The following is a 19,651-nucleotide window of genomic DNA, read 5'->3' on the forward strand; positions in this document are numbered from 1 at the left end:
CGGGACTCTACGGGACTCTACGGGACTCTACGGGACTCTACGGGACTCTACGGGACTCTACGGGACTCTACGGGACTCTACGGGACTCTACGGGACGAGTGTTCTTCCCTTACCATCAAAAGCGAGCAGTATCGGTAAGCGTAGGTAAGCCACCACCGTCAACTGCCGCATGATATTACCATCACGAGTACGTGAGCCGCCAACGGCGACTGGTAGATGGTACCGCCTTCGCGAGTGCTCGAGCTCCTATCAGAAATTCGTTGCGCCGTCCGTGGGGGCAAAAAACGGTGAAAGCTAACGTACGGAACCAGAGGGCGGCACAGGATGCGATCGCACGATCCTGCCCGTGAGCAATCTCCCAACTCATCTCTGGTACATTCCTTCTTCACTAAAACGATACGCTTTCGCGCGTCTGGCGGAGATTTTTTTCGTAGATAGCAACTCTGCCGCTGGGTTCGCAAAGGTCGATTTTACCTAGAATCGCCCTCCCGGTATTTTCCCGCGCCGAGGTATACCTTCGCGAAATAATGCAACACCCCCATAAGTTCTGAAATCCTAACGTTTATTCTAGAAGCGGCAATCAATTTCTTGTTGACATTCGACATATACAGGCAAACGTACTCTCGAGTCGCAAAATCGTACAAATGGTCTTTCTCTCTCGCATTCTCTCTTCTATCAGAATCAGGTTTCAGATCCTTTTGGATAAAGTAAGTCTAGTTTATTTCATAATTTATTTACAAAAAGTCTTAGTAAATTACACTTACAGGCATCTCCACTCGAACAAAAGTAATAATTTAAAAGCTACATGTATTAAGATATCTAAGGTAGGTTTTTTGGAGGGTGAGAAGAGGGAGGAGGAATTACTAAGGAGCTTTCTCTCTTACTCTCTCACGCTCTCACTCTCTCGCTCTCTCGCTCTCTCGCTCTCTCGCTCTCTCACTCTCTCACTCTCTCTCTCTTTCTCTCTCCGTCTCTCGAAGTGTTTTCTCCGTGAATGTACCGCTCGTAATCGCCGTCCATGCTCTATTCGATTCGACCGTATTTCTTTTATTTTGACTCCTCCTTGCTTCGAAGTACCGCCAACCGCGAGCCTTCCCTTTCTCTTCCCTCGGCTCGAGGGACGCGGACTTTGCGCGCGCGACCCGAATTGAGTCGGTCAATTCGCGAACGCAAAGGTTGCGGCTGGCAGCACGACTCGAATTAACACGATGCGTTTTCATAGGAATTGCAAATACAGCGCCGTACTTGCAACGTCAATTGGAATATAAAGGCGCACGCGCGGGCAAGAAATCTACAGAGTGACTCGACTTCGGTTCCCTCTCCCTTTCGTCAACTTCGTCTCCCCGATGCCACTAGAAATTAATAGATCTTGGTTGTGAGACAATTAATCGTAAGTTTCAAGCAAAGTACAGGTACTCAATCGATCGCGATCGACTACGTGTCGAAGGTATCGCCGTGTACCGGCGACGCGAGGGCGAAGGTCGACCGGAAGCCGACCGGAAGCCGACCGGTCGCCTCCAAATTGCCCCCGACTTCTCATTGATAATACCGCTTGATAACGTTCACCCGGAACAGGGAGACGTTCCCTTAATCGTCTTACAAAAAGAAAAAAAACGTAACGTGCACGACCTGTACAAATTTGTCGACATCTCCTCGGATGCGAGCGTACCCTCTTCCCAACCTCTGCGGCGCTCGTCCCGTCCCGCCTTCTTTCTCCTTTCCTCCTTTCCTCCTTTTTGCCTTCGCGGCCCTTCCCGAAAATGTCTGGGTCATCCTTTTCGCTCACCTTTCGCGCAACGCCTTGGGAGCGATCGCCCCGGCGATGCTTTCCTCGGAGAAGCCTCGCTAGTCGGCGCGTCGGCTTCCAAGGCGTTGGAGAAACTCGATTCGAGTCGCCTCTAACGTACACTTTAAGCAACGACCTATCACACATCGGTTATCCGTTCTCTCCGTTACTCGGTGCGTCGCCCTCCCGTCCGTATTTGCCTCCCCCGCCGCGTCCGCGCGGCGCGTGCGTACCTCCTAAGATTCAATGGAAGTGTGTTATCTACAAAATATCTTAATTACTCGCTAATTACAGCACAAAAACATGCAAATATAAAAATTTGCATTATATTATCATTTCATTATATTTATATAATCGCTTCCTCCGCAGCGCGCACGTGTCCGTGCATTTCCTATCCCGCCGCCGCCGCCGCCGTTGTTGTCGTCATCATCGTCGTCGTCGTCGTCGTCGTCGTCGTCGTCGTCGCCGTCGTCGTCGTCGTCGTCGTCGTCATCGTCGTCGTCGTCGTTGTCGTCGTCTGAGGGAGGGACGAGTCGCGTCCTTCGAACCCCACCAGCGTTTGCGTAGAGTCACTGCGTCTCTTCTCGCGTCGCGTCGCGTATATATATATATATATATATATTATACCATACGGCAGCCGTCGAGCCCGGAGGGGAGGTCGGCGAGTTACGCGCCCCTCGAGCACTGGAACAACACTCGCGCGACGATCGCGGCGACTTGCTGGTCGAGGATCTGCGACATGACGAGGGCCAGGAGGCGCGACTCGTGCTGCAGCAGGAGCGTCCGGTTGTCGGGGTGGCGGGCGAGGTTGAGAAGGGTGCCGGCGGCCCTCCTCAGCATGTCGAGGCTGGTGCCCATGGACTCGGGGTTGTCCCTGAGGGCCGCCAGCCCGTGTTGGTTGGCGACGGTCAGGGCGGTGGTCTCGGCCTGCTCGATGAAGGCGACCAGGAGCGCGACGCAGGGCGTCTGTAAGGCAATGGTGCGCGCCACGCCGCTGTCCGCACCCGAGAGGAAGTGTAGGAGGTTCACGCCGAACTCCCGGAGCACCTGCTCCTCGCTGCGGCAGAGCAGCCTCGTCAGGACGGCGCAGAGCCGCTGCAGCCTCGAGTAGGGCGGGGTCGCCACCACGAGGTCGACGTTGCTCTCGGTGACGCACAGTTTGCAGAGGGCCTCCAGGGCGAGCCTCTGGGGCGACAGGCTGGAGTTGGGTCCGACCGTGGGGAAGGGGTCCTGGCCGTGGGCCGCGGGGCACACCGCCCAGTGCAGCAGGCCATCGAGCACCGGCCGCGAGATCTCCTCCGGGTACTGGCTCAGGTCCATGTACCCGGATACGTTGGCCGACATCACCAGAACGTTCTCCCGGATGTGGTGGAGGAAGTCCCACCACCACTCGATCTCGCCCTGCAGACTGCTGCACGAGTCGGCGAAGTCGGCAGCCTCCTCGCGGTCGTAGTTGCGCGTCTTCTGCGTCCGGATCGGGTGCTCGTGGTGCAGTAGCAGCAACTTCCCGAGGACGCTGAGGAAGGTCAGGTTGCGAGCGAACTCGGTCTCGTTGCCGGGGATGAAGGTAAGGTTGCGCAGGATCGTCGAGAGGCAGATGCACCGCCGAGCGATGCCGTCCTGGGTCTCGGTCACCAGGTAGAAGCTCGCCTCGTCCCTTGAGTAGCTCTCGTCCTCGTAGTCGCTGAGGCGCCGCCTCTTCAGCGTGCCCGCGGGGTCTCGAATCTTCAGTTTTGGTCCCTTCTTCTCCTTCTCCTTCTCCTGCTCCTGCTCCTTCTCCTTCTCCTCGTCCTCCTCCTCCTCCTCCTCCTCCTCCTCCTTGGGCCGTTCCTCCTCCTCCTCCTCCTTGGGTCCCTCCTCCTCCTCCTCCTCCTCGTCCTCCTCCTCCTCCTCCTCGAGTTCCTCCTCGGCCTTGGGCTCCTCCTCGACCTTGATCTCGGCGCTCGGCGTCTCCTTCCCGCTCGTCCGCTCCCCTTTCCGCTTGTCGGCCGCGGACTGGTCGTTCACCCCATTGTGGTTGAAGAAGAGCTCCTCCTCGTTCCTCGGAAACTCGAAGTGCTCGCCCGCGTTGTTGTTCGCCCTGGGGTCGCCGTTGCGCTCCCTCCGCGTCCCGTCGTTCTTCTTCTCAAAGAGCTCGCGCGTCAGCTCGTTCATCTCCTCCGGCGGCTCCTTCTTGATCCGGGAGAGCACGTCGCTCAGAGTCTTCGTCTTCTTCCGCTTATCGGCCTGCTTGCGCTCCCCGGCCTCCTTGTTGCACCTGCTCTCGGTCGACTCGCCGCCATAGGGTCTCCAGGTGTTGGCCTCGCCCGCCGTGGTCCCGACCTCGGACTTGACCTCGTCCTTGACGTGGACGGCGCTGGCGCCTGCGCTCTCCACCTCCTTCTGGAGGAGTGGCGGCTTCTCGTCCCGCAGGTGCCTCGCGAACGGCACCATGCACACCTCCGACTGAAAGCAGGTAACTATGTACTTGGTGGTGTGCCCGTCCACCTGCCAGAGCTCCGAGCTCTCGGCCTCGCACTCCTCGTGGTCCCACTGCCGCCGAGAGTCCAGGACGAAGAGGTCCGTGTCGCGGGGCACCACCTTCACCGGGCGGCCCCGTCTCGAGAGGAGGGTGTAGTTCGACGTGGTCAGCATCGTCGCGCGGTCCTCGACGTCTATGGGCCGCGTCACCGCTCCCAGGTCGACCTCGGGGCCCTCGGTCGGGTGGCACCAGTGGCGTTGCTGCTCCTCCGTCGTCGGCGAGTCGAACATGTCGGACAGGGAGCGCGAGAAGTGCTCCAGCAGGACGTCCAGCAGACCCGGAAGGTGCGCCAGCCCGAAGTAGCTCACCTGAAACGTTGACGGTTCCCCGTAAGCGATGCGACTCGGGAAGTGCGGCTGGAAGAATCGTCCAACTTACGGAAGAATCGTCGAACAGCAAAATGTTGAGGACGTCGAGCGCCCAACAGCTCTCCGCGAGGAGGCCCGACCTCAGGGCCATCATGATGCGCCAGGCCTCGACCGGGGCGACGTCGGAGCGGGTCAGCTTGCGCCGCTTGTGCAGGAGCGGAGTAACCGCCTCGACGCTGTCGGCGGGGAATGTCATTTCTCGTTTCGCGGTCGGCTGCGGCCCGATCATGGGATTTATTCCAAGGTGGCCCTGCGCATCGGAGGAACACGCGTTTTCATCATGCTACTCGAGCGGGACGTCTCGCCTCTCTCGTCCCTCGTTCGGATCCTAGTATGCCAAGGAAACAAACCTGATGCGTCCCGGGAGGTGGATACAGCGGCGAGGGCTGATTGGAGTAGCGATGATCCCAGGGCGACGTCGCGTGAGGAGCGGGATTTACGTTGGGCTGCGAGGAGGGCCTCGGCGGTTGCTGGTTGCCCCACTGCTGGTTACCTACGACGTTGGAAGAGGCGGACGTTACGGAAGGTACTTGAGACTGCTGGGGCTGTTGCGGCGGAGTCTGCGGCTGGGGGCTCGGGTACTGGGAGCGAATATTCCCGCTACTGCTGTTGTACTGGTTGGTGGTACTCGGCCACCCTGCTGGAAACGAGTAACGATCGAGTTGGCTTTCCTTCCCCGCGCCCTTTCGGCCCACCCGAGAAGGATCGAAAGACCGTATACTGGGATAACGACGATACCTGGATAGGTTGGCCTCTGCTGGTTATACTGAGAATATTGTTGATCTTTGGTAAAGTCGGGATGCCGCCTGGGTTGGGTAGGCCCCGATGGCGGTGGCGGCATGTTCTTATTGGCTGACGTGCTGCTGGAGAATATCTGGCTTCCTCCGGAAGTCCCGTATCCACCCTGAGCAATACGGAAGATTACATTTCAACTCCCGTTCTCGTAGAGGACTGCACCGCACCGCTCACCTGCTCCGGACGATAGTAGTCCTGCGGACAGGAGTAAGTAGACGTTGTTTGCGGTTGAGTCGGAGAGGATGGCTGACTCGTGCAGGGTTGCTGTCCACTGGGTGGGTGTGTCTGGGCCGTAGAGGTGTAACTACTGCTGCGAGCCGTAGGGGATGCTCCCGCCGAGTAGTTGGTCGGTTGCTGACCGCCGACGTACCTGCTGAAGATGTCCTGTCCCCCGGCACTACTCGATGGCATATTCCCACCCGGGTACACCCTAAAAAACGCAAAGAGAAAAGTGAACGCGTCGCGACCCTTGTTCGACGTATCGCCTCGGTTTGCGTACGACTGACGCAAGACGTGTTACCTCTCGGTATCCGGTACGTAAGACGGATAATGAGAGCGGGGTGAGTACGGCTGACTGAACTCTCCCTGTTGACTCATGGCGTTTCCTTGCGGTCGTACGTACTGATCTTGGGAGTAGTTTTGATAAGATCCTGCACCTTGATAGCTGCTCTGTTGCATTCCTGCAGGAGCGAAAGGGTAAACGAGCGTCGCTTCGCGTAAGCCACTTTTCCTTATCGATTTATGATTTATCGCTAACCCTGATGAGCCGAAAGTGCGCTACTTTGGCTAGGAGGTCTTGGCGGCGGTGGCGTGTAGTCCGAAGAGGGCCCACCTGGCGTGCCGCCTGTGTAGCTACTTTGATAGCTCCCATATCCGTCCATCGATGCTCCACTCGAGCCGGCGGGAGGAAACGAGTCTTGAGAATTCGACGAGCCTACGAATGCAACGTAGTTAGCTTTGCCAAGGTCTGGCCGGCTTAAATATAAGTCGTGCACGTCTCGCGTCAAATTTTACAACTGACCTGGAGACGGTACGGAAGCGGTTCCTTTGGAACCTTTTTTCTTCGAACCTGCCTCAACCTGATTTATAATAGGTTGTGGATCTACCCCGCCCCTGTCGAAGTGACACTCGTAAGGTAGTAGGTGCTTGGTATAATGCTTGCGTAAAGTGTACGCAGCGCTGCTACTAGCACCGATGCCGAGTAATCCAGCTATGTCCTTCCATGTCTTGTTTTTAGTTACCTGTGGAAAATCACCCATGCCATGTAACAAACCAAACGCGATTTCGTCTGGATATGAAAGATGAAAACTTACATTTCCCAACTAAACAATTTAAGCGTAAAATAACGTGTCAACTGGTTAAACGAATGTCAAACTAACTGCCCGTATGTACCACCGAAGTAGACCATAGCAGGGCAGTGTTTCAACATGCAGGTAAACGGTCGAATAAAACAATCTACACGACACAATACCATTTAAAGATGTTACCCTTAGATCGCAATGATATTAATGATTTATCTTCCTTCAATGATAGAATAATTCCATATAGCACCAGGTTTTGTAGGTCACATTTTCCAATTACGTCGATTACTTCAATGAGAAATGTGTTAGGTGTTCACAGTTCTCTCTCTCTCTCTCTCTCTCTCTCTCTGTCTCTCCCCCTCTCTCTCTCACTCTCTCTCTCTCTCTCTTTCTTTCTCTTCTTTTTTTAAGGAGAAATACAAAATATCACTTACTGCATACACAACAATGCACTAATGCAAGTAAATATGAAGACAGTACTCTTTTTAATCTTTATTTTAGTACTACGGGAATGCAAACTGAATCTCACAGGAAAAAACTTAAGAGCACCAACCTTTAAACGCAATTGATTTGCTTCGAAGATTAATTTTATAAATAAATAAGCATTTTGTGATGACAACAATATGGCGAAAGTATTAAATTTTCGAACAAGACTATGTTTTATATATTCACTTTTCAAATTGACATCCAAATCAACTGTCGCATCTTGTTTCTAGCGTGGATTCGAACTCAAAATCTTGTAACTCAATGCCGGCTAAATATTCGTTACGAAATTATTGTAATTGGGACATTTCTTTTTCGGTACTTAATGCACACCTTGTACCGATTCTGCAACACATCGTAATTATTTAAGTTTCATTTTCTTAAATCAAACTCCTGCGAGATCAGCTTGATTTTCCTTCTTCATGCCACAAAACCCTAGGCAATTGCGAAACACCTTGAGGTACGAAACTAAGTTGTTTACAAAAGAAAATTGTGAAATAAAACAAATAACAAATTAAAGAAAAAAAAAAAGATAAACAAAGCAGCAAGATACCAAGGGCTAGATGGAACTACACTGCACCTGGCATACCTCCATGAAGCCCCCTCTTTCCTTCACGTAGAGATACAGACGGAATAAGTCAAGGGGGTTCTTGGAGATGGTGGGACAACTAGTAATCGGTGTCCGTCTTTCGTCCATGAAAGCTACCAACTTGTCCAGCCAATTTCTTCGCTCCATTGAGTCGTCCATTTCGTATAATTTCGCCAAACTGTCGGGTTTCTGAAAAACATCATTTATTGAGAATACACACTGCAGTTATCGGAATCATCTAATTGCTTCGCAACCCTTTTAGCGATGAAGGAGATTACATTGGGTTAGCCACATGTATTTTTTATAATGCTTCTACTTACGGGACATGGGAAGTGAAACGTGAACTTCTAGAGTCAAAATTTGGTACGAAGCAACCATGAGGGTCACGTTCATTTCATCAGATGTGCGTTTAAGTATCGAAACGTCCGTAGGACTTCACTCCATTTATAAATAAGGAATTGAATATATCGCGTAGCATTTGTATAAGCCCAATGTGTATAGGTCTTTTTTTTTCTAATATGTGTTCGCTCACCACCTCAAAGTGAGGGCAGCATAAAACAGACACTTAAAACAAACGACTGTTAACTTTAATTGCACAGGTTGACTCGAATGAAAAGTAATATTTGTTTCCCTTGGAAAAATGATTTGTTTCAAATGGCTCATCCTATAAAAAAAAAATAAATAAATAAAAGATATGCCGGTCGTTCTAGTGTTAATGACTGTGACTGGAAAGCTCATTGAAGTTCTGCACATTTGCGATAAGCACGTTCCTGTGCATAAATGAAGCTAACAGTGGCAAAAAAAATGTTACACCTTTTGTACATATACTGGTAGATTTAAATTAGCCATGCTGTATATGTTGTTGCATTACGGGCACGTTAAAAGGAAGTTACCAAAGGGGCTGAGTAGTTAATCTGGCAAAGCAGTTAGAAATCTGACGATTGTTATACAAATTGTAAATGAGTAACACCGAAACGGGACTGCGCCAACCGGCCAATGCCAAGCCGAAGCCAAAATAGGACAAATAAATAAATGTAGGTTGTTCGTCGAATCCAAGTAACCGTTAACGCTCGAATAAAATTAGAAGACTACATCTCGGTACAGACGACGCACTTTTGCATTCGTGTGACTGTACATACACTTATACGTGCAGGTTAGCTACATGTATTAAAATCCTCTTCCTTATTAAACATTACACGGTGAGCCTTGTCATGCCATTAACGGTAGCCAAAATAATATGAAATTAGTCAGATGCACCCTGAGCGTCTACAGAAATAACATTCTCGCAGCAGCTGCAACAGATACTTATATTGGAAGACAATAACCTTAGATCTGTACGGGTCTTGAGGCACATGACTGTTAAACACCTGCAAAACATGAAAATATTGAAAAGTCCAAATAGATGTAGTGCAAGAGTCACCGACGTAGATTCGTATTTAAGGGGGTTCAGAAGGGTTACGGATTTCTCAAAAGTTCATTGGATAGTTTATTCGAGCGCCTGAAGGATGACCAGTCGGTCGGCACGATCCGCTTCCGTACGTAAACGATACATACGGCTCGCTCTCTCCCTTTCCGAACCCCCCTTAAACCTAATAACAAAAACAATCTGAACATGCCCGACAGTTATAATGCGCAAGAGATACACACAAAAGAAGTGTGATAATAAATCCGTCAAATGAAAGAAATTAAATGGCGAAATACGTACGGGACTAGCAGGCGTACGTGGCCATCCAGGACTGTTCATGTCGGGATACTCTTCGTGAGTGGAGTTGATGCTTGCTGCACCAGGCGAAGGTACCGTGCTCTGCGGGGTGGTCGGATGACTGTGATACCCACCGATTATTTCTTTACGGACTTTTGGCGTCATCACCGAATCGTCTCCGGACGCTGCAACATTAGTACATATCGTGATGTACCTTTATCGTCCAACCAATTAAATACTACACAGGTAGCAACTGAAAGACACCAACCTGCCGATGCGTTAGACAGGGTAGACTGTTGCGATCCTTCGTCCAAAGATGTACCATCTGGACCCGTTGTAATCACCGACGTAACTGTACCGCTCGACGTTGACGTTACGTTTATGGTCGACGAAGCTGAGGAGGAAAGAGAATCATAAGTTCATTCTACAAAACTGCACCACGCAACTGCACCACGCAACTGCACCACGCAACTGCACCATTAATCCAAGTACAATGACCTCGGGGAATCGAGATTTTGATTTGATACGGCAAGAGATCGATAAATTCCTCGAGACTTAAGTTAGGGGAAAGAAGTAATAAATACCAGATGCCGTGGTCGTTATGCCTCCATCGTTTGAGGTCTCAACGGCGAGATCGGCAGAACTGTGAGTGCTAGACGAGGAAACAGGTACAGGATGAGAGTTAGGAGTCGTGCTAGGTGGTGGCATGGGACTTCCTTCGTGATTGAGCGGTGGTGTTGCCGCGGGAGGATGCGGATGTGGTATCGTGGATCCCGGTAGGTTGCTAACGTGATTAGGTGACGGTGGCGGAGGCCCCATGGAACCCGTGGGCGGACCCATATTGCCGATCCCAGTTAACGCCGGAGTACCTGGTGGTACCATGCTCGAATTTCCACCAGTGTTGTACACTTGCGGAGGTCCTGGGCTCGGCGACATGCTAGGCGGCACACTGTTGAACCCCATTTTATGCTGAAATTTAATCGAAACGATTAGTCACAGCGCCGGGAGACACAACCATCGCCGAGCAAACGTCGTTTGCCCGTAAACGAACGTACGAATTCAACGTTCAATCTATTTTCTGGATCTAGGACGGCGAGGAAATCCCCGACTCCCAATAAATTCCTCGATGGCGCTTTAGCGATTGCAACAAATTTTGAAAACCTTCCACACGGCCAAAGAATCCCAAACCCTAGTGTACATTAAAATCGACAAAAACAGCCGAGTATTACCGGATAAGGAGGATACTGTGCCATGTTATTGGCTCTGCTTGGCTGATACTGATTGTTCGGCGGAGGTTGTGAATTGGTCGGCGGTGGATATCCCTGTGGGAACTGCATGTGTGGCCTCGGTGGTGGATAAGTTCCCTGGGGCGGGTAACCACTAGACTGTCCCGTGGTGACACCACCGGTTGCATATCCCATTCCACTAACCAGCGGGCCGATATTCCCGAGGGCGGTCGACCCAGGACCTGGTTGAACTACACCTGGTCCAGTGTTGTTTATTTTATATCCATGCATATGAGATGCAGGTCCCAATGGCTGTTGGTATCCTGTAAATAGACCATCTTGTTAATTTCTGCGGACGCAGGAACGATAAAACCGATCATCGGGAAACCAAATAGTTTTACCTTGCGTTGCCATTGGAGAATGGCTCATTCGTGCTGGTCCACTTCCGTCCGACTGACTACTCGATGGACGGGGTGGCATCTGAAGGTTTTGTTGACCTATAAACATACAATTTTGACATCAACTCACGTGTTCTACTGGTTATTAATTATATTCACCGTGTTACGAGTATGGATCACCGACGGAGTAATCTATTGGGTTCGTTGGTTTTATTTCCTTATAAAAGTGAAAAATCACGGCAAAGAGAAAACTACGAACCAACAGCAGGGGACATTGAGCGAGAACCCGTGGACCCTGTAGGTGAAGGGGTAGGCCTCATCCCCTGAGAGTTTGGTGTCCCTGGGCCAGCAGGTCCATTCGAACTGTCGTTGCTATTTTGACCAGACAGCTCCTGAAAATAATACATAGCGTGCAAATTAATACAATATTTTTCATGGCGTACTCACGCATTCATCATCTCGTAAACTTTAGACCGCCGCGTTGATTTAAATGCTACAGGGAAGAGTTTGAATTCAACAAGACATAAATAGACTAACGCACAATTGATTTCACCTTAAAACCGAGTCTTAAATATCTTAACGATCGTTAATGTCGAGTTGCTGATTTTGCCACCAGAACGGTTCCATCGTCCTTCCGTTATTTAACGACAAACTTAGCGGTCATCGAACGAATCGACATTCGTCGCACGGATCCGTCGTTGAATTTTAACCACCTATGTATTAGGCTCCGAATTCTTTCCTTCTAGATACTTAAGTTGCCAAAAAAAAAAAAAAAGATCAAAATACCTAATGCTCAACGATTCACCCAGCTAAAGTATAAAATTTAGCATCTATACTTTCGCGTCACGTGAAATTTGAACTTTTCGATCCTAGTCGAGGACATCTCGCCGTCCCGTCGCGATTACTCCAATTTGGTTACGAAACCTTACGATCCGAATACGTACTATTTTCCTAAGGACAAAATCCAATGGATCTCATCCGCACGTCCTGGTTCCCCCAAGTATTGGTTGCATTCCATCCAAAGACTTCGGCATCCAACGGGAAGTTCCTACCTCCGCTTCGAGGCATCTCAAAAAAACGGAGAATCTCCTCTGGGCACCCGGTCTCGAGAATCGCCACTCGAATAGCACTGATCGGAAACCCCTCGGAACTCGGTCTCGCTAGAAGCGACGCGGCGCCTCAAGGTTAGGTCGCGAGGAGTCGATAGTCGACGCACTCGCTCACTCTCGCGATCGGCCTCCGCGTAATCCGGGGGCCTCTAGGCCCTGGGGAGGTCCTCGGGGGCAGGGCGAGGGGCAGGGCGCGGGGATGGCCGCGGCCCGAGGGCAGCTCTGCCGTCGTTCGGCTCGGTGCACGCGGCCATGGCCGAGAGTCTCTCTCTCTCTCTCCCCTCGGCGGCGGCTGGCGCTCGGCCTCGCCACGCCTTCTCGCGCGTTCGCCTTCCCTCGACTCTCGACTCGCGGGCTCGCGGGCTCGCGGGCTCGCGGGCTCGCGGGCTCCAGGATCCTCGAGCTCGCGTCGGATCGGCGCTCGGGGCGAGTTGGCGCGGTCGAACCTCTGGCCGACGCGGGGAACGGGGCTGCGCTCGCGCGCGGGTCACCACACAACACCGAAATCAGCGGAACGGACGGATCACCGAGAGTGCACTCAAGCAGAAGGGAGAGCTGCCACGGCGGCCGCGACGGTCGTGGCGTTGCGCGGCTTCGATACGCGATCGCGAGACCGTCTTGCCGTTTCGGGCCGCTTCTCCGATGCGCGACACGGGGCCTCTCGCGGGCAGATCCGCTTCTCTTTGTCGTCGCGGCTAGCCGTACTCGAGAGCGCGGGCTGCGGGGCTCGCGTCCAACGGTGGTCGCGAGAGGGCGTTCTCGCTCTTTTTTTCCAACGCGCACGGAACGGAGCCCCGAGTCTCGGCCATCGACCAAGCGCGAGGTAGAGACGGCCGGGCGCAGCGAGTGGGGCGCGAGGACGCGCGACCGACTGTGGCGCCGCGCCGGCGCGCCCGGCCGGTAACTCGCGGCGAGGAGTCGAACCGATCCGATCCGATCCTTTCCTTTCCTTTCTTGCGGTTTTTCGCTTTTCTCGCTTTTCTCCGCGATAAGTTTGAAGCGTCGGGGACGAGGGCCCAATTCGACTCCTGAGACAATTTTTTATCCGAAAACGACTCCACCCGAAACCAATCTAGGTCGATTCTGACGCGTGCTATGTGACGATTCCATACCGAACTTTTTGGATAATGAGTTGGAATATCGACATTTATTTATTTATTTTTTTTTTTTCCCCAGTAAGTGTCGATGGGTTTGGAAATAATCGTATCAAGTACCACATTTCAATGATTTTGTGGAAAGTATGGAATATGTACAACCAATTTCGTTTTTGAAATAAACTAGTACCCTCCGAAATTTCTAAATGCTTCAAATGCTAGGTATGATAAAGTTGAACATAAATTCGACCATCTTCATTTGTGGTATACGAGGAAATGGTAAAAACAATCCCCGTTGGACCTAGATGAATGACTTTCCAGCGGAAGACTAAGGTGTCGCTTGTAGAATTTGATAACTGGGTTAAACGTTTCCTTTGTGTGATCGTTTCCCTTACCACTAATATTTATCATTTATTATTAGAAGAAAGATAGAACAATTATTACTTAACATAAACTCACGGATCAAATTTCGGATACGTTAATAGAGTAATCTTGAAGAAAAGATTTGAGTAGAAAAGAAATGGCAGTAACTCCCAATTACGTACATCTCGAATTTGATTGCAAATCGATTAAATTTATTCGCTATTAAAATAACATAAGTTATGAAAATATTTTGAACCGAATCTTTCGTGACCAACGTTTCAGTGAATACTTTGCAAATGTTTAAATGTTTTATGCAATACACTAAAGTAACACAGATATCAAAGAAATGTTAAATGAAATCATTTTATATAAACAAATGTAAGACAATTTTGATGTGTTCATTTCTGTTTCTATATTAGACATCTGTCATAATACGTCTAATGTAGTTCCCCAAAACACGTAAGTACTAAGTAAATGTTATCGCTTCTCTTATCTTTCATCTCAGAAAGAATAAATCCGGAATAAATGTTTGAAAAACAACTATCATAGCAATGTACATATCTCCTATTTTACCCTCATCGTATTTTTGTTAACAATATGTATTAAACGATCTCGCGGTAAATATATTTATCGCATCTGTTACAATAACTTAATTCGATTGTGCTTAACGTGAAGCCTGTATTATTAGTGACAGGAAAATTTAAGAAACACGGAAGACGATATTTTCTACAGACAAGAACTATCCAATGTTACACAACCTGTATACCACATACCCAGATTTGTTTTCATTACTTTTTATGTATTTATATGCTTGGAAATATCTCAAAAGAACACGCGATGCAAAAGTATCATTGGTATCACAATGAAATCAATATATGGCAATATCCCTTCCTTATTGTTTCTTAGAAATACATCTAAACTACATACGGTGCAATTTCATTACGTTTTAAGTGTGTATAATTTATTAATTCTACTTACCCCAGAATCAATTCCTTGGGCGTTTGGAGTTGTTGACCGCTGCTGCATATTGTGGTAAGTCTGAAAAGAAAAGGAAAACCATTCTTCAATTATTTTTTTCATGTAGTAAACGATATTAATACAATGCCGAGAGATTATATCCATCCATCATACGAAAAGAATTACATAAATGACCTATTGACTAGCCTGGATAGAAATACAGATAACACGAGACATTAATGAATTTTTTAATATAAATAAATTATGAAATTGTCATTTAATATAATACTTTAATAAGAAAACAATGTTTAAAGGAATTGCCTTACCTGTGATTGATTAGAAGGTTGCGGTTGAGGAGATGCAGACGGAGGTGGAGCAGGAGATTGGGAAAGAGCTCGCTGCGGTGATTGGCTTGCAGAATTTGCTTGATTCGTAGACGGTGGTTGTGGGTTTGCAGGGGATCCTTGGCTCCAACCTCGCTGCTCTGGGTATATACTCGATGGATGAGCAGTTTGTGGACCATAAGAGTTTAACTAAAAATTGAAAAGAATCGTGATATCGGCAAACTACATCCTAGAATTAATTTAACCCAAGGCAAAGAAAAACTATTAATTTACAAAGTCACAACCCATGTCATCAAACTCATAAATGCATATCGATAAAATCCGATAATTTCTGGATACTTACTTGATGCTGGGCATACGGCGAATGAGGTCTCGAAGGAGACGCGTAACGCTGACCGTATGGAGGATACGGGATAGGAGATGGTGAATTAGGACCCGCGGATCCAGGATGTATCCTAGGCGAACTCTGAAAGTAATAAGCGGGAAATGTCAAAAAGTAGGTAAAATACACGAACACGCGTATAAGTAGCAGGGCACGCGGTACCGCAAGGAAGGACAACTTAATCTTAACAGATCGTCCATTTATAAGCGAAAACCCTGTCGTCGAATAATCTCGCGGTATTAACGGTTTCCAATACGAGAACCCCCATCCTATTTCGTCGCATTTCAGGGCCCTGCATTACGAACCCCGAGAAAGAAGGAAAGAAACTCCCGCCGGCGCGGGTTCGGACTCACCGGCTGCGGAGGTCGCTGATTCGTCTGAGCATAAATGGGTGGCACGACGGGAGGTCGCTGCATGGGCCAAGGTTGCTGGTAAGAATCAGGCCCAATTCCTGGGTAACCGGGGTGAAACCGATGGACCGGACTCGAGGCTTGCAGCAGCTGGTTCAGCGTAGGAGTGGGACCCGTAGTCTGCGATATGCTCTGTCCCGAGAGGAACCTGGGCTGCCCCGAATAGGTCCCCAGGCTTGGACCGACGTGAGCCAAACGCGGCTCGGCCTTGCCGACGACGTAGCGGTCGTCGGCGTCGTTCTGGTGCATCTTTTCGCCGTCACCCATCGACTTGCAGTGGTAATCGGACTGCTTTCCTGTAAACTCGGCGGGCTCGATGACGCGCTCCCTACGAACCGGCTCGGACTCGCGCCCAGAGGGAAGGAATCTCGGAGGCTGGTTACCGTAGTCGTCGGCGTAGTCCCTGGCGGCGGGGCTAAAGGCGGCATGGGTCGAGTGCACCGCGTGCAGCTGGTGGGCCAGGTGGGGGCCGTGGGGGCCGTGGGGGCCGTGGGGGCCGTGGGGGCCGTGGGGGCCATGGGGGCCGTGGGCCGCGTGGGCGCCGTGGCCGGGGTGGGCCGGGTGGCCAGGGTGCGCCGGGTGGCCCGGCAGGCCAGGGTGCGCCGGATGCGCCGGGTGCGCCGGGTGCGCCGGGTGGGCCGGATGCGCCGAGTGGCCCGGGTGCCCCGGGTGTCCCGGGTGGCCCGGGTGGCCGGCGGGGGAGTCACCGGGGTCCGACGGGGCCTTGGGCTGGCCGGCGGCCGCCGGGTCCTGGGCCAGGAGAGCGTCGCGGCTCTTGTTGATCTCGCGGCCCTCGGCGTGCCCGTGTCCCGCGGCATGTCCCCCAGCATCCTCGCGGTATTGACTCATCTCAAACGCCGAATCTCCGGCGCAATTTACATACTTGGGCAGCTGGGCCGCGCCCCTGGGGGCCTTTTCCTCCAGCTCCGTATCCGGGTGGTCGTTGCTCGGGCCACTGGCACTACTAACACCGGACTGCGGCCGCTTCTGCGGGCATTTCGCGACCTCGTTCGGCTTCACATCGTTCCGCTGGCTCTCGGCTTCTGTCGCAGCCATATTCTCGAGCTCACGAGCCCATCGTCATCTCCGCGACTGCGACTGGCCAATCAAGGGCCAAAGCGCCGTCGCGGACCGCGCTCCGCGACCGCACGCACTACCACCGTACATGCACCTACCGACCGACCCAAGCGACGACTCGCCCAGACCCGGACCCTGCCACTCGCGGGCCGCTGGCCGCTACGAGCCGCTACCCGCTGCCCGCTACCCGCGAGAAGCCCCACCGACGGGCCCGCCGGACGAGAAGACGGAGGCAGAGAGAGCGCGCGCGAGAGAGAGAGCGAGAGAGCGAGAGAGCGCGAGAGAGAGAGAGAGAGCGAGAGAGGGAGAGAGAGCAAGAGAGAGAGAGATACAGAGAGAGACAGAGGGAAAGAGAGAGAGAGAAAGAGTGGGGGGAGGGGGAGAGAGAGAGACCCGCCACCGACCGACCGACCGACCGACCGACCGTGCGACCGACCGACCGACCGACCGACCGACCGACCGAGACCGGAGCGACCCGACGACGAGCGTGTCTCTCCTGCCCCTAGTCGACTCCGCTCCGAACGGTCGAGCCAGGACGAACCTACATCCTCGGGGTCACCGCGTTGCTCAGCGTTGCCTCCCGAACGCTATCACTCGCGATTCGGAGACGAACCGATTGATAAACGCACCGTGAATGTCAAAAATAGCGTCACCACTGAGGGCGCCACCTCGGCCCACGGAGGGACACCAGCGGCGCCAACGGCGCCAGAGGCGCCAGAGGCGCTGGCAGGCGCTGGAGCCGACCAGAGCTTGGGTCAGCGCGAGGGCACCCGCCCGAACGAAATCCCCGACTGCTCCGTTCCGGACGGCGCTGGACGACGCGACGCGACGCGGCGCGACGAACCGGCTGTCGACGGTTCGCGGTCCACTTCGGATCTAACCTCCTTCCGCCCGAATCTCGTGAAGACGCGACCTCACGTGCGCGGACCGTTCCGATTGGCGCGCGTTCGAGCGGAACGTGCAGTCATACGGCCGAAAGAGTACGCAGGCCTCCCTGAACTTCCTGCAGGTGGCGCCACGGAATCCGTCGCGCCGATTCTTCCCTCGGACGTCCTCTGTATGTACTATTCATGTCAACGGGTCATCGTTTTCGCTCGTTTTCACTCGTTTTCGTGTATCGTCAAGCGGTCAAGGTACCGCTATGAACAGTGATGAACAGCTATGGTTACCACGAGGTGCGAGGGAACGAAAACGTATGTAGATCCACTCGTTCGAGGTAACTCTCCGGAAAATTCATTCATGTTCAAGGTAATACAGGGGCGAACCTTCGTACTTCTGTTTAAATACATCTAATATCTATTGTTTCTGTAGGCATTGTCATTCGACAAAACAACAGAAGAATAACTCGATACTTTTACATTTTTTCTGTTTCAAGAATTAATTAAGTCTTTTGACCATGTCGTCCTGGAAGAAAGCCGCGAAGGCTGGGCAAAGGACTCATCGAGAAAGGCATCAGCCAAAGTCTCGCGAACATCTAGGCCTTCTAGAAAAGAAAAAAGACTATAGCATCCGAGCTAAAGACTGCCATGAAAAAGGAGCAGCGGTGAAATTATTGAGAAAACGAGCTCTCAATAAAAATCCAGATGAATTTTACTTTCATATGATTAATTCCAAAATTCAGAAAGGAATCCACAGAGAGAAACAAAAAAATGAAGAGCATACTCCTGAACAGATCAAGTTAATGGAAACGCAAGACTTAAAATATATTTTATTTAAGAGAAACATCGAATCTAAAAAGGTCGAGAAGATGCAAAGCGTGCTACATGCTCTCGATGCCGCAAACGAGACCAAAAATAAGCATACATTTTTCGTGGACGAAGATGGGAGCGCGAAAGACTTTAATGTAGCTAAAAAATTAGACACTCATCCTGCGCTCTTAAATAGACGGACGAACAGGCCTAAGCTTTCCAAATTAAAACATATGAAACTTTTGTCCGTCGATGAATCGATTTTGCCAAAAATTGAGCAACAAAAGCACATGGCTTATTCGGAACTGAATAAAAGAATTGTCCGAGAACGAGAGTTAACTATTATTCAACAGAAACTTGAAATGGACAAGGCATTAAAAGACACAAAAGTCCCCAAACCAAAAACAATTATTAGCGCTACAAAAGATGGACCTCCGATTTATAAGTGGAAGTATCAGAGGAAGAAGTAACATTTCTGCTATGTGTACATGTTCTTCTGTTTCCTTGAAAAATATAAATAATTTATCTACATTAAACAACAGGATTTTAACAATGTATTTCATTGGTTTCTTGACTATTGAGTATATAGCAATAACGCAAGGTTTGTTTTTATTACCAGTTTCGTGGATTTGGATTTATCGACGCTGCCAAATTCCTTCCAAAATATAATGATTAAGGCATAGCCATTGCCATGCTCGTTGTTTCGCTTTGGTTTGAATTCGATGCCTCCATTATATCTGTTTCCGTTGTATCTATTGTCGTTGCTGTCTCCGTTGGCATGGTCATCCCTTCCGTTGTAATGGCCTCCATTGAGCGATTATTGGAAACTTTCAATGATGGAAGTAACGTTGATACGATTAGACAGTTATAAATAATCTTCCAACTCTGTTTCTTAGAGAAAATATCCAACTGTACGCAAGCGGTAAGAGATCTAGAAAGTATCCAATATATTAGAGCATTGACCTTTGGTTCTATCAAACGTACCTACCTGGGGAAAGAGTTGAGTTCCAGCATGTTGACGCACAAAGAGGAGAATAAGCTACCAGGTATGGGGGAAC

At 50.7% G+C, this 19,651-nt stretch overlaps 2 protein-coding genes across 2 annotated transcripts; one reads left to right on the top strand and one right to left on the bottom strand.

The window, feature by feature from the left end:
* Positions 1–541: 541 nt before the first annotated feature.
* On the bottom strand, positions 542–17,213 carry LOC105699587 (trithorax group protein osa). Its single transcript, XM_023434376.1, has 23 exons — positions 16,475–17,213; positions 15,772–16,243; positions 15,380–15,502; positions 15,019–15,225; positions 14,714–14,773; positions 11,429–11,561; positions 11,173–11,268; positions 10,775–11,094; positions 10,130–10,514; positions 9,814–9,939; positions 9,549–9,730; positions 9,169–9,210; positions 7,835–8,032; positions 6,492–6,711; positions 6,228–6,404; positions 5,991–6,150; positions 5,645–5,900; positions 5,414–5,579; positions 5,026–5,312; positions 4,686–4,925; positions 3,776–4,615; positions 2,457–3,643; positions 542–2,364 (listed from the first exon to the last, which is right to left on the bottom strand). The coding sequence occupies exons 1-23, from the start codon at positions 16,882–16,884 to the stop codon at positions 2,178–2,180; spliced, it is 6,474 nt and encodes a 2,157-aa protein (XP_023290144.1). The 5' UTR covers positions 16,885–17,213; the 3' UTR covers positions 542–2,177.
* Positions 17,214–17,989: 776 nt separating this feature from the next.
* On the top strand, positions 17,990–19,150 carry LOC105699636 (probable U3 small nucleolar RNA-associated protein 11). Its single transcript, XM_012424776.1, has 2 exons — positions 17,990–18,153; positions 18,281–19,150. Exon 2 carries the CDS (start codon positions 18,302–18,304, stop codon positions 19,061–19,063), a length of 762 nt encoding a protein of 253 aa, XP_012280199.1. The 5' UTR covers positions 17,990–18,153; positions 18,281–18,301; the 3' UTR covers positions 19,064–19,150.
* Positions 19,151–19,651: the final 501 nt, after the last annotated feature.

The sequence above is a fragment of the Orussus abietinus genome, unplaced genomic scaffold (genome assembly GCF_000612105.2).
Source record: "Orussus abietinus isolate OABI.00-Male unplaced genomic scaffold, Oabi_2.0 scaffold10, whole genome shotgun sequence".
Taxonomy (NCBI): Eukaryota; Metazoa; Arthropoda; class Insecta; order Hymenoptera; family Orussidae; genus Orussus; species Orussus abietinus.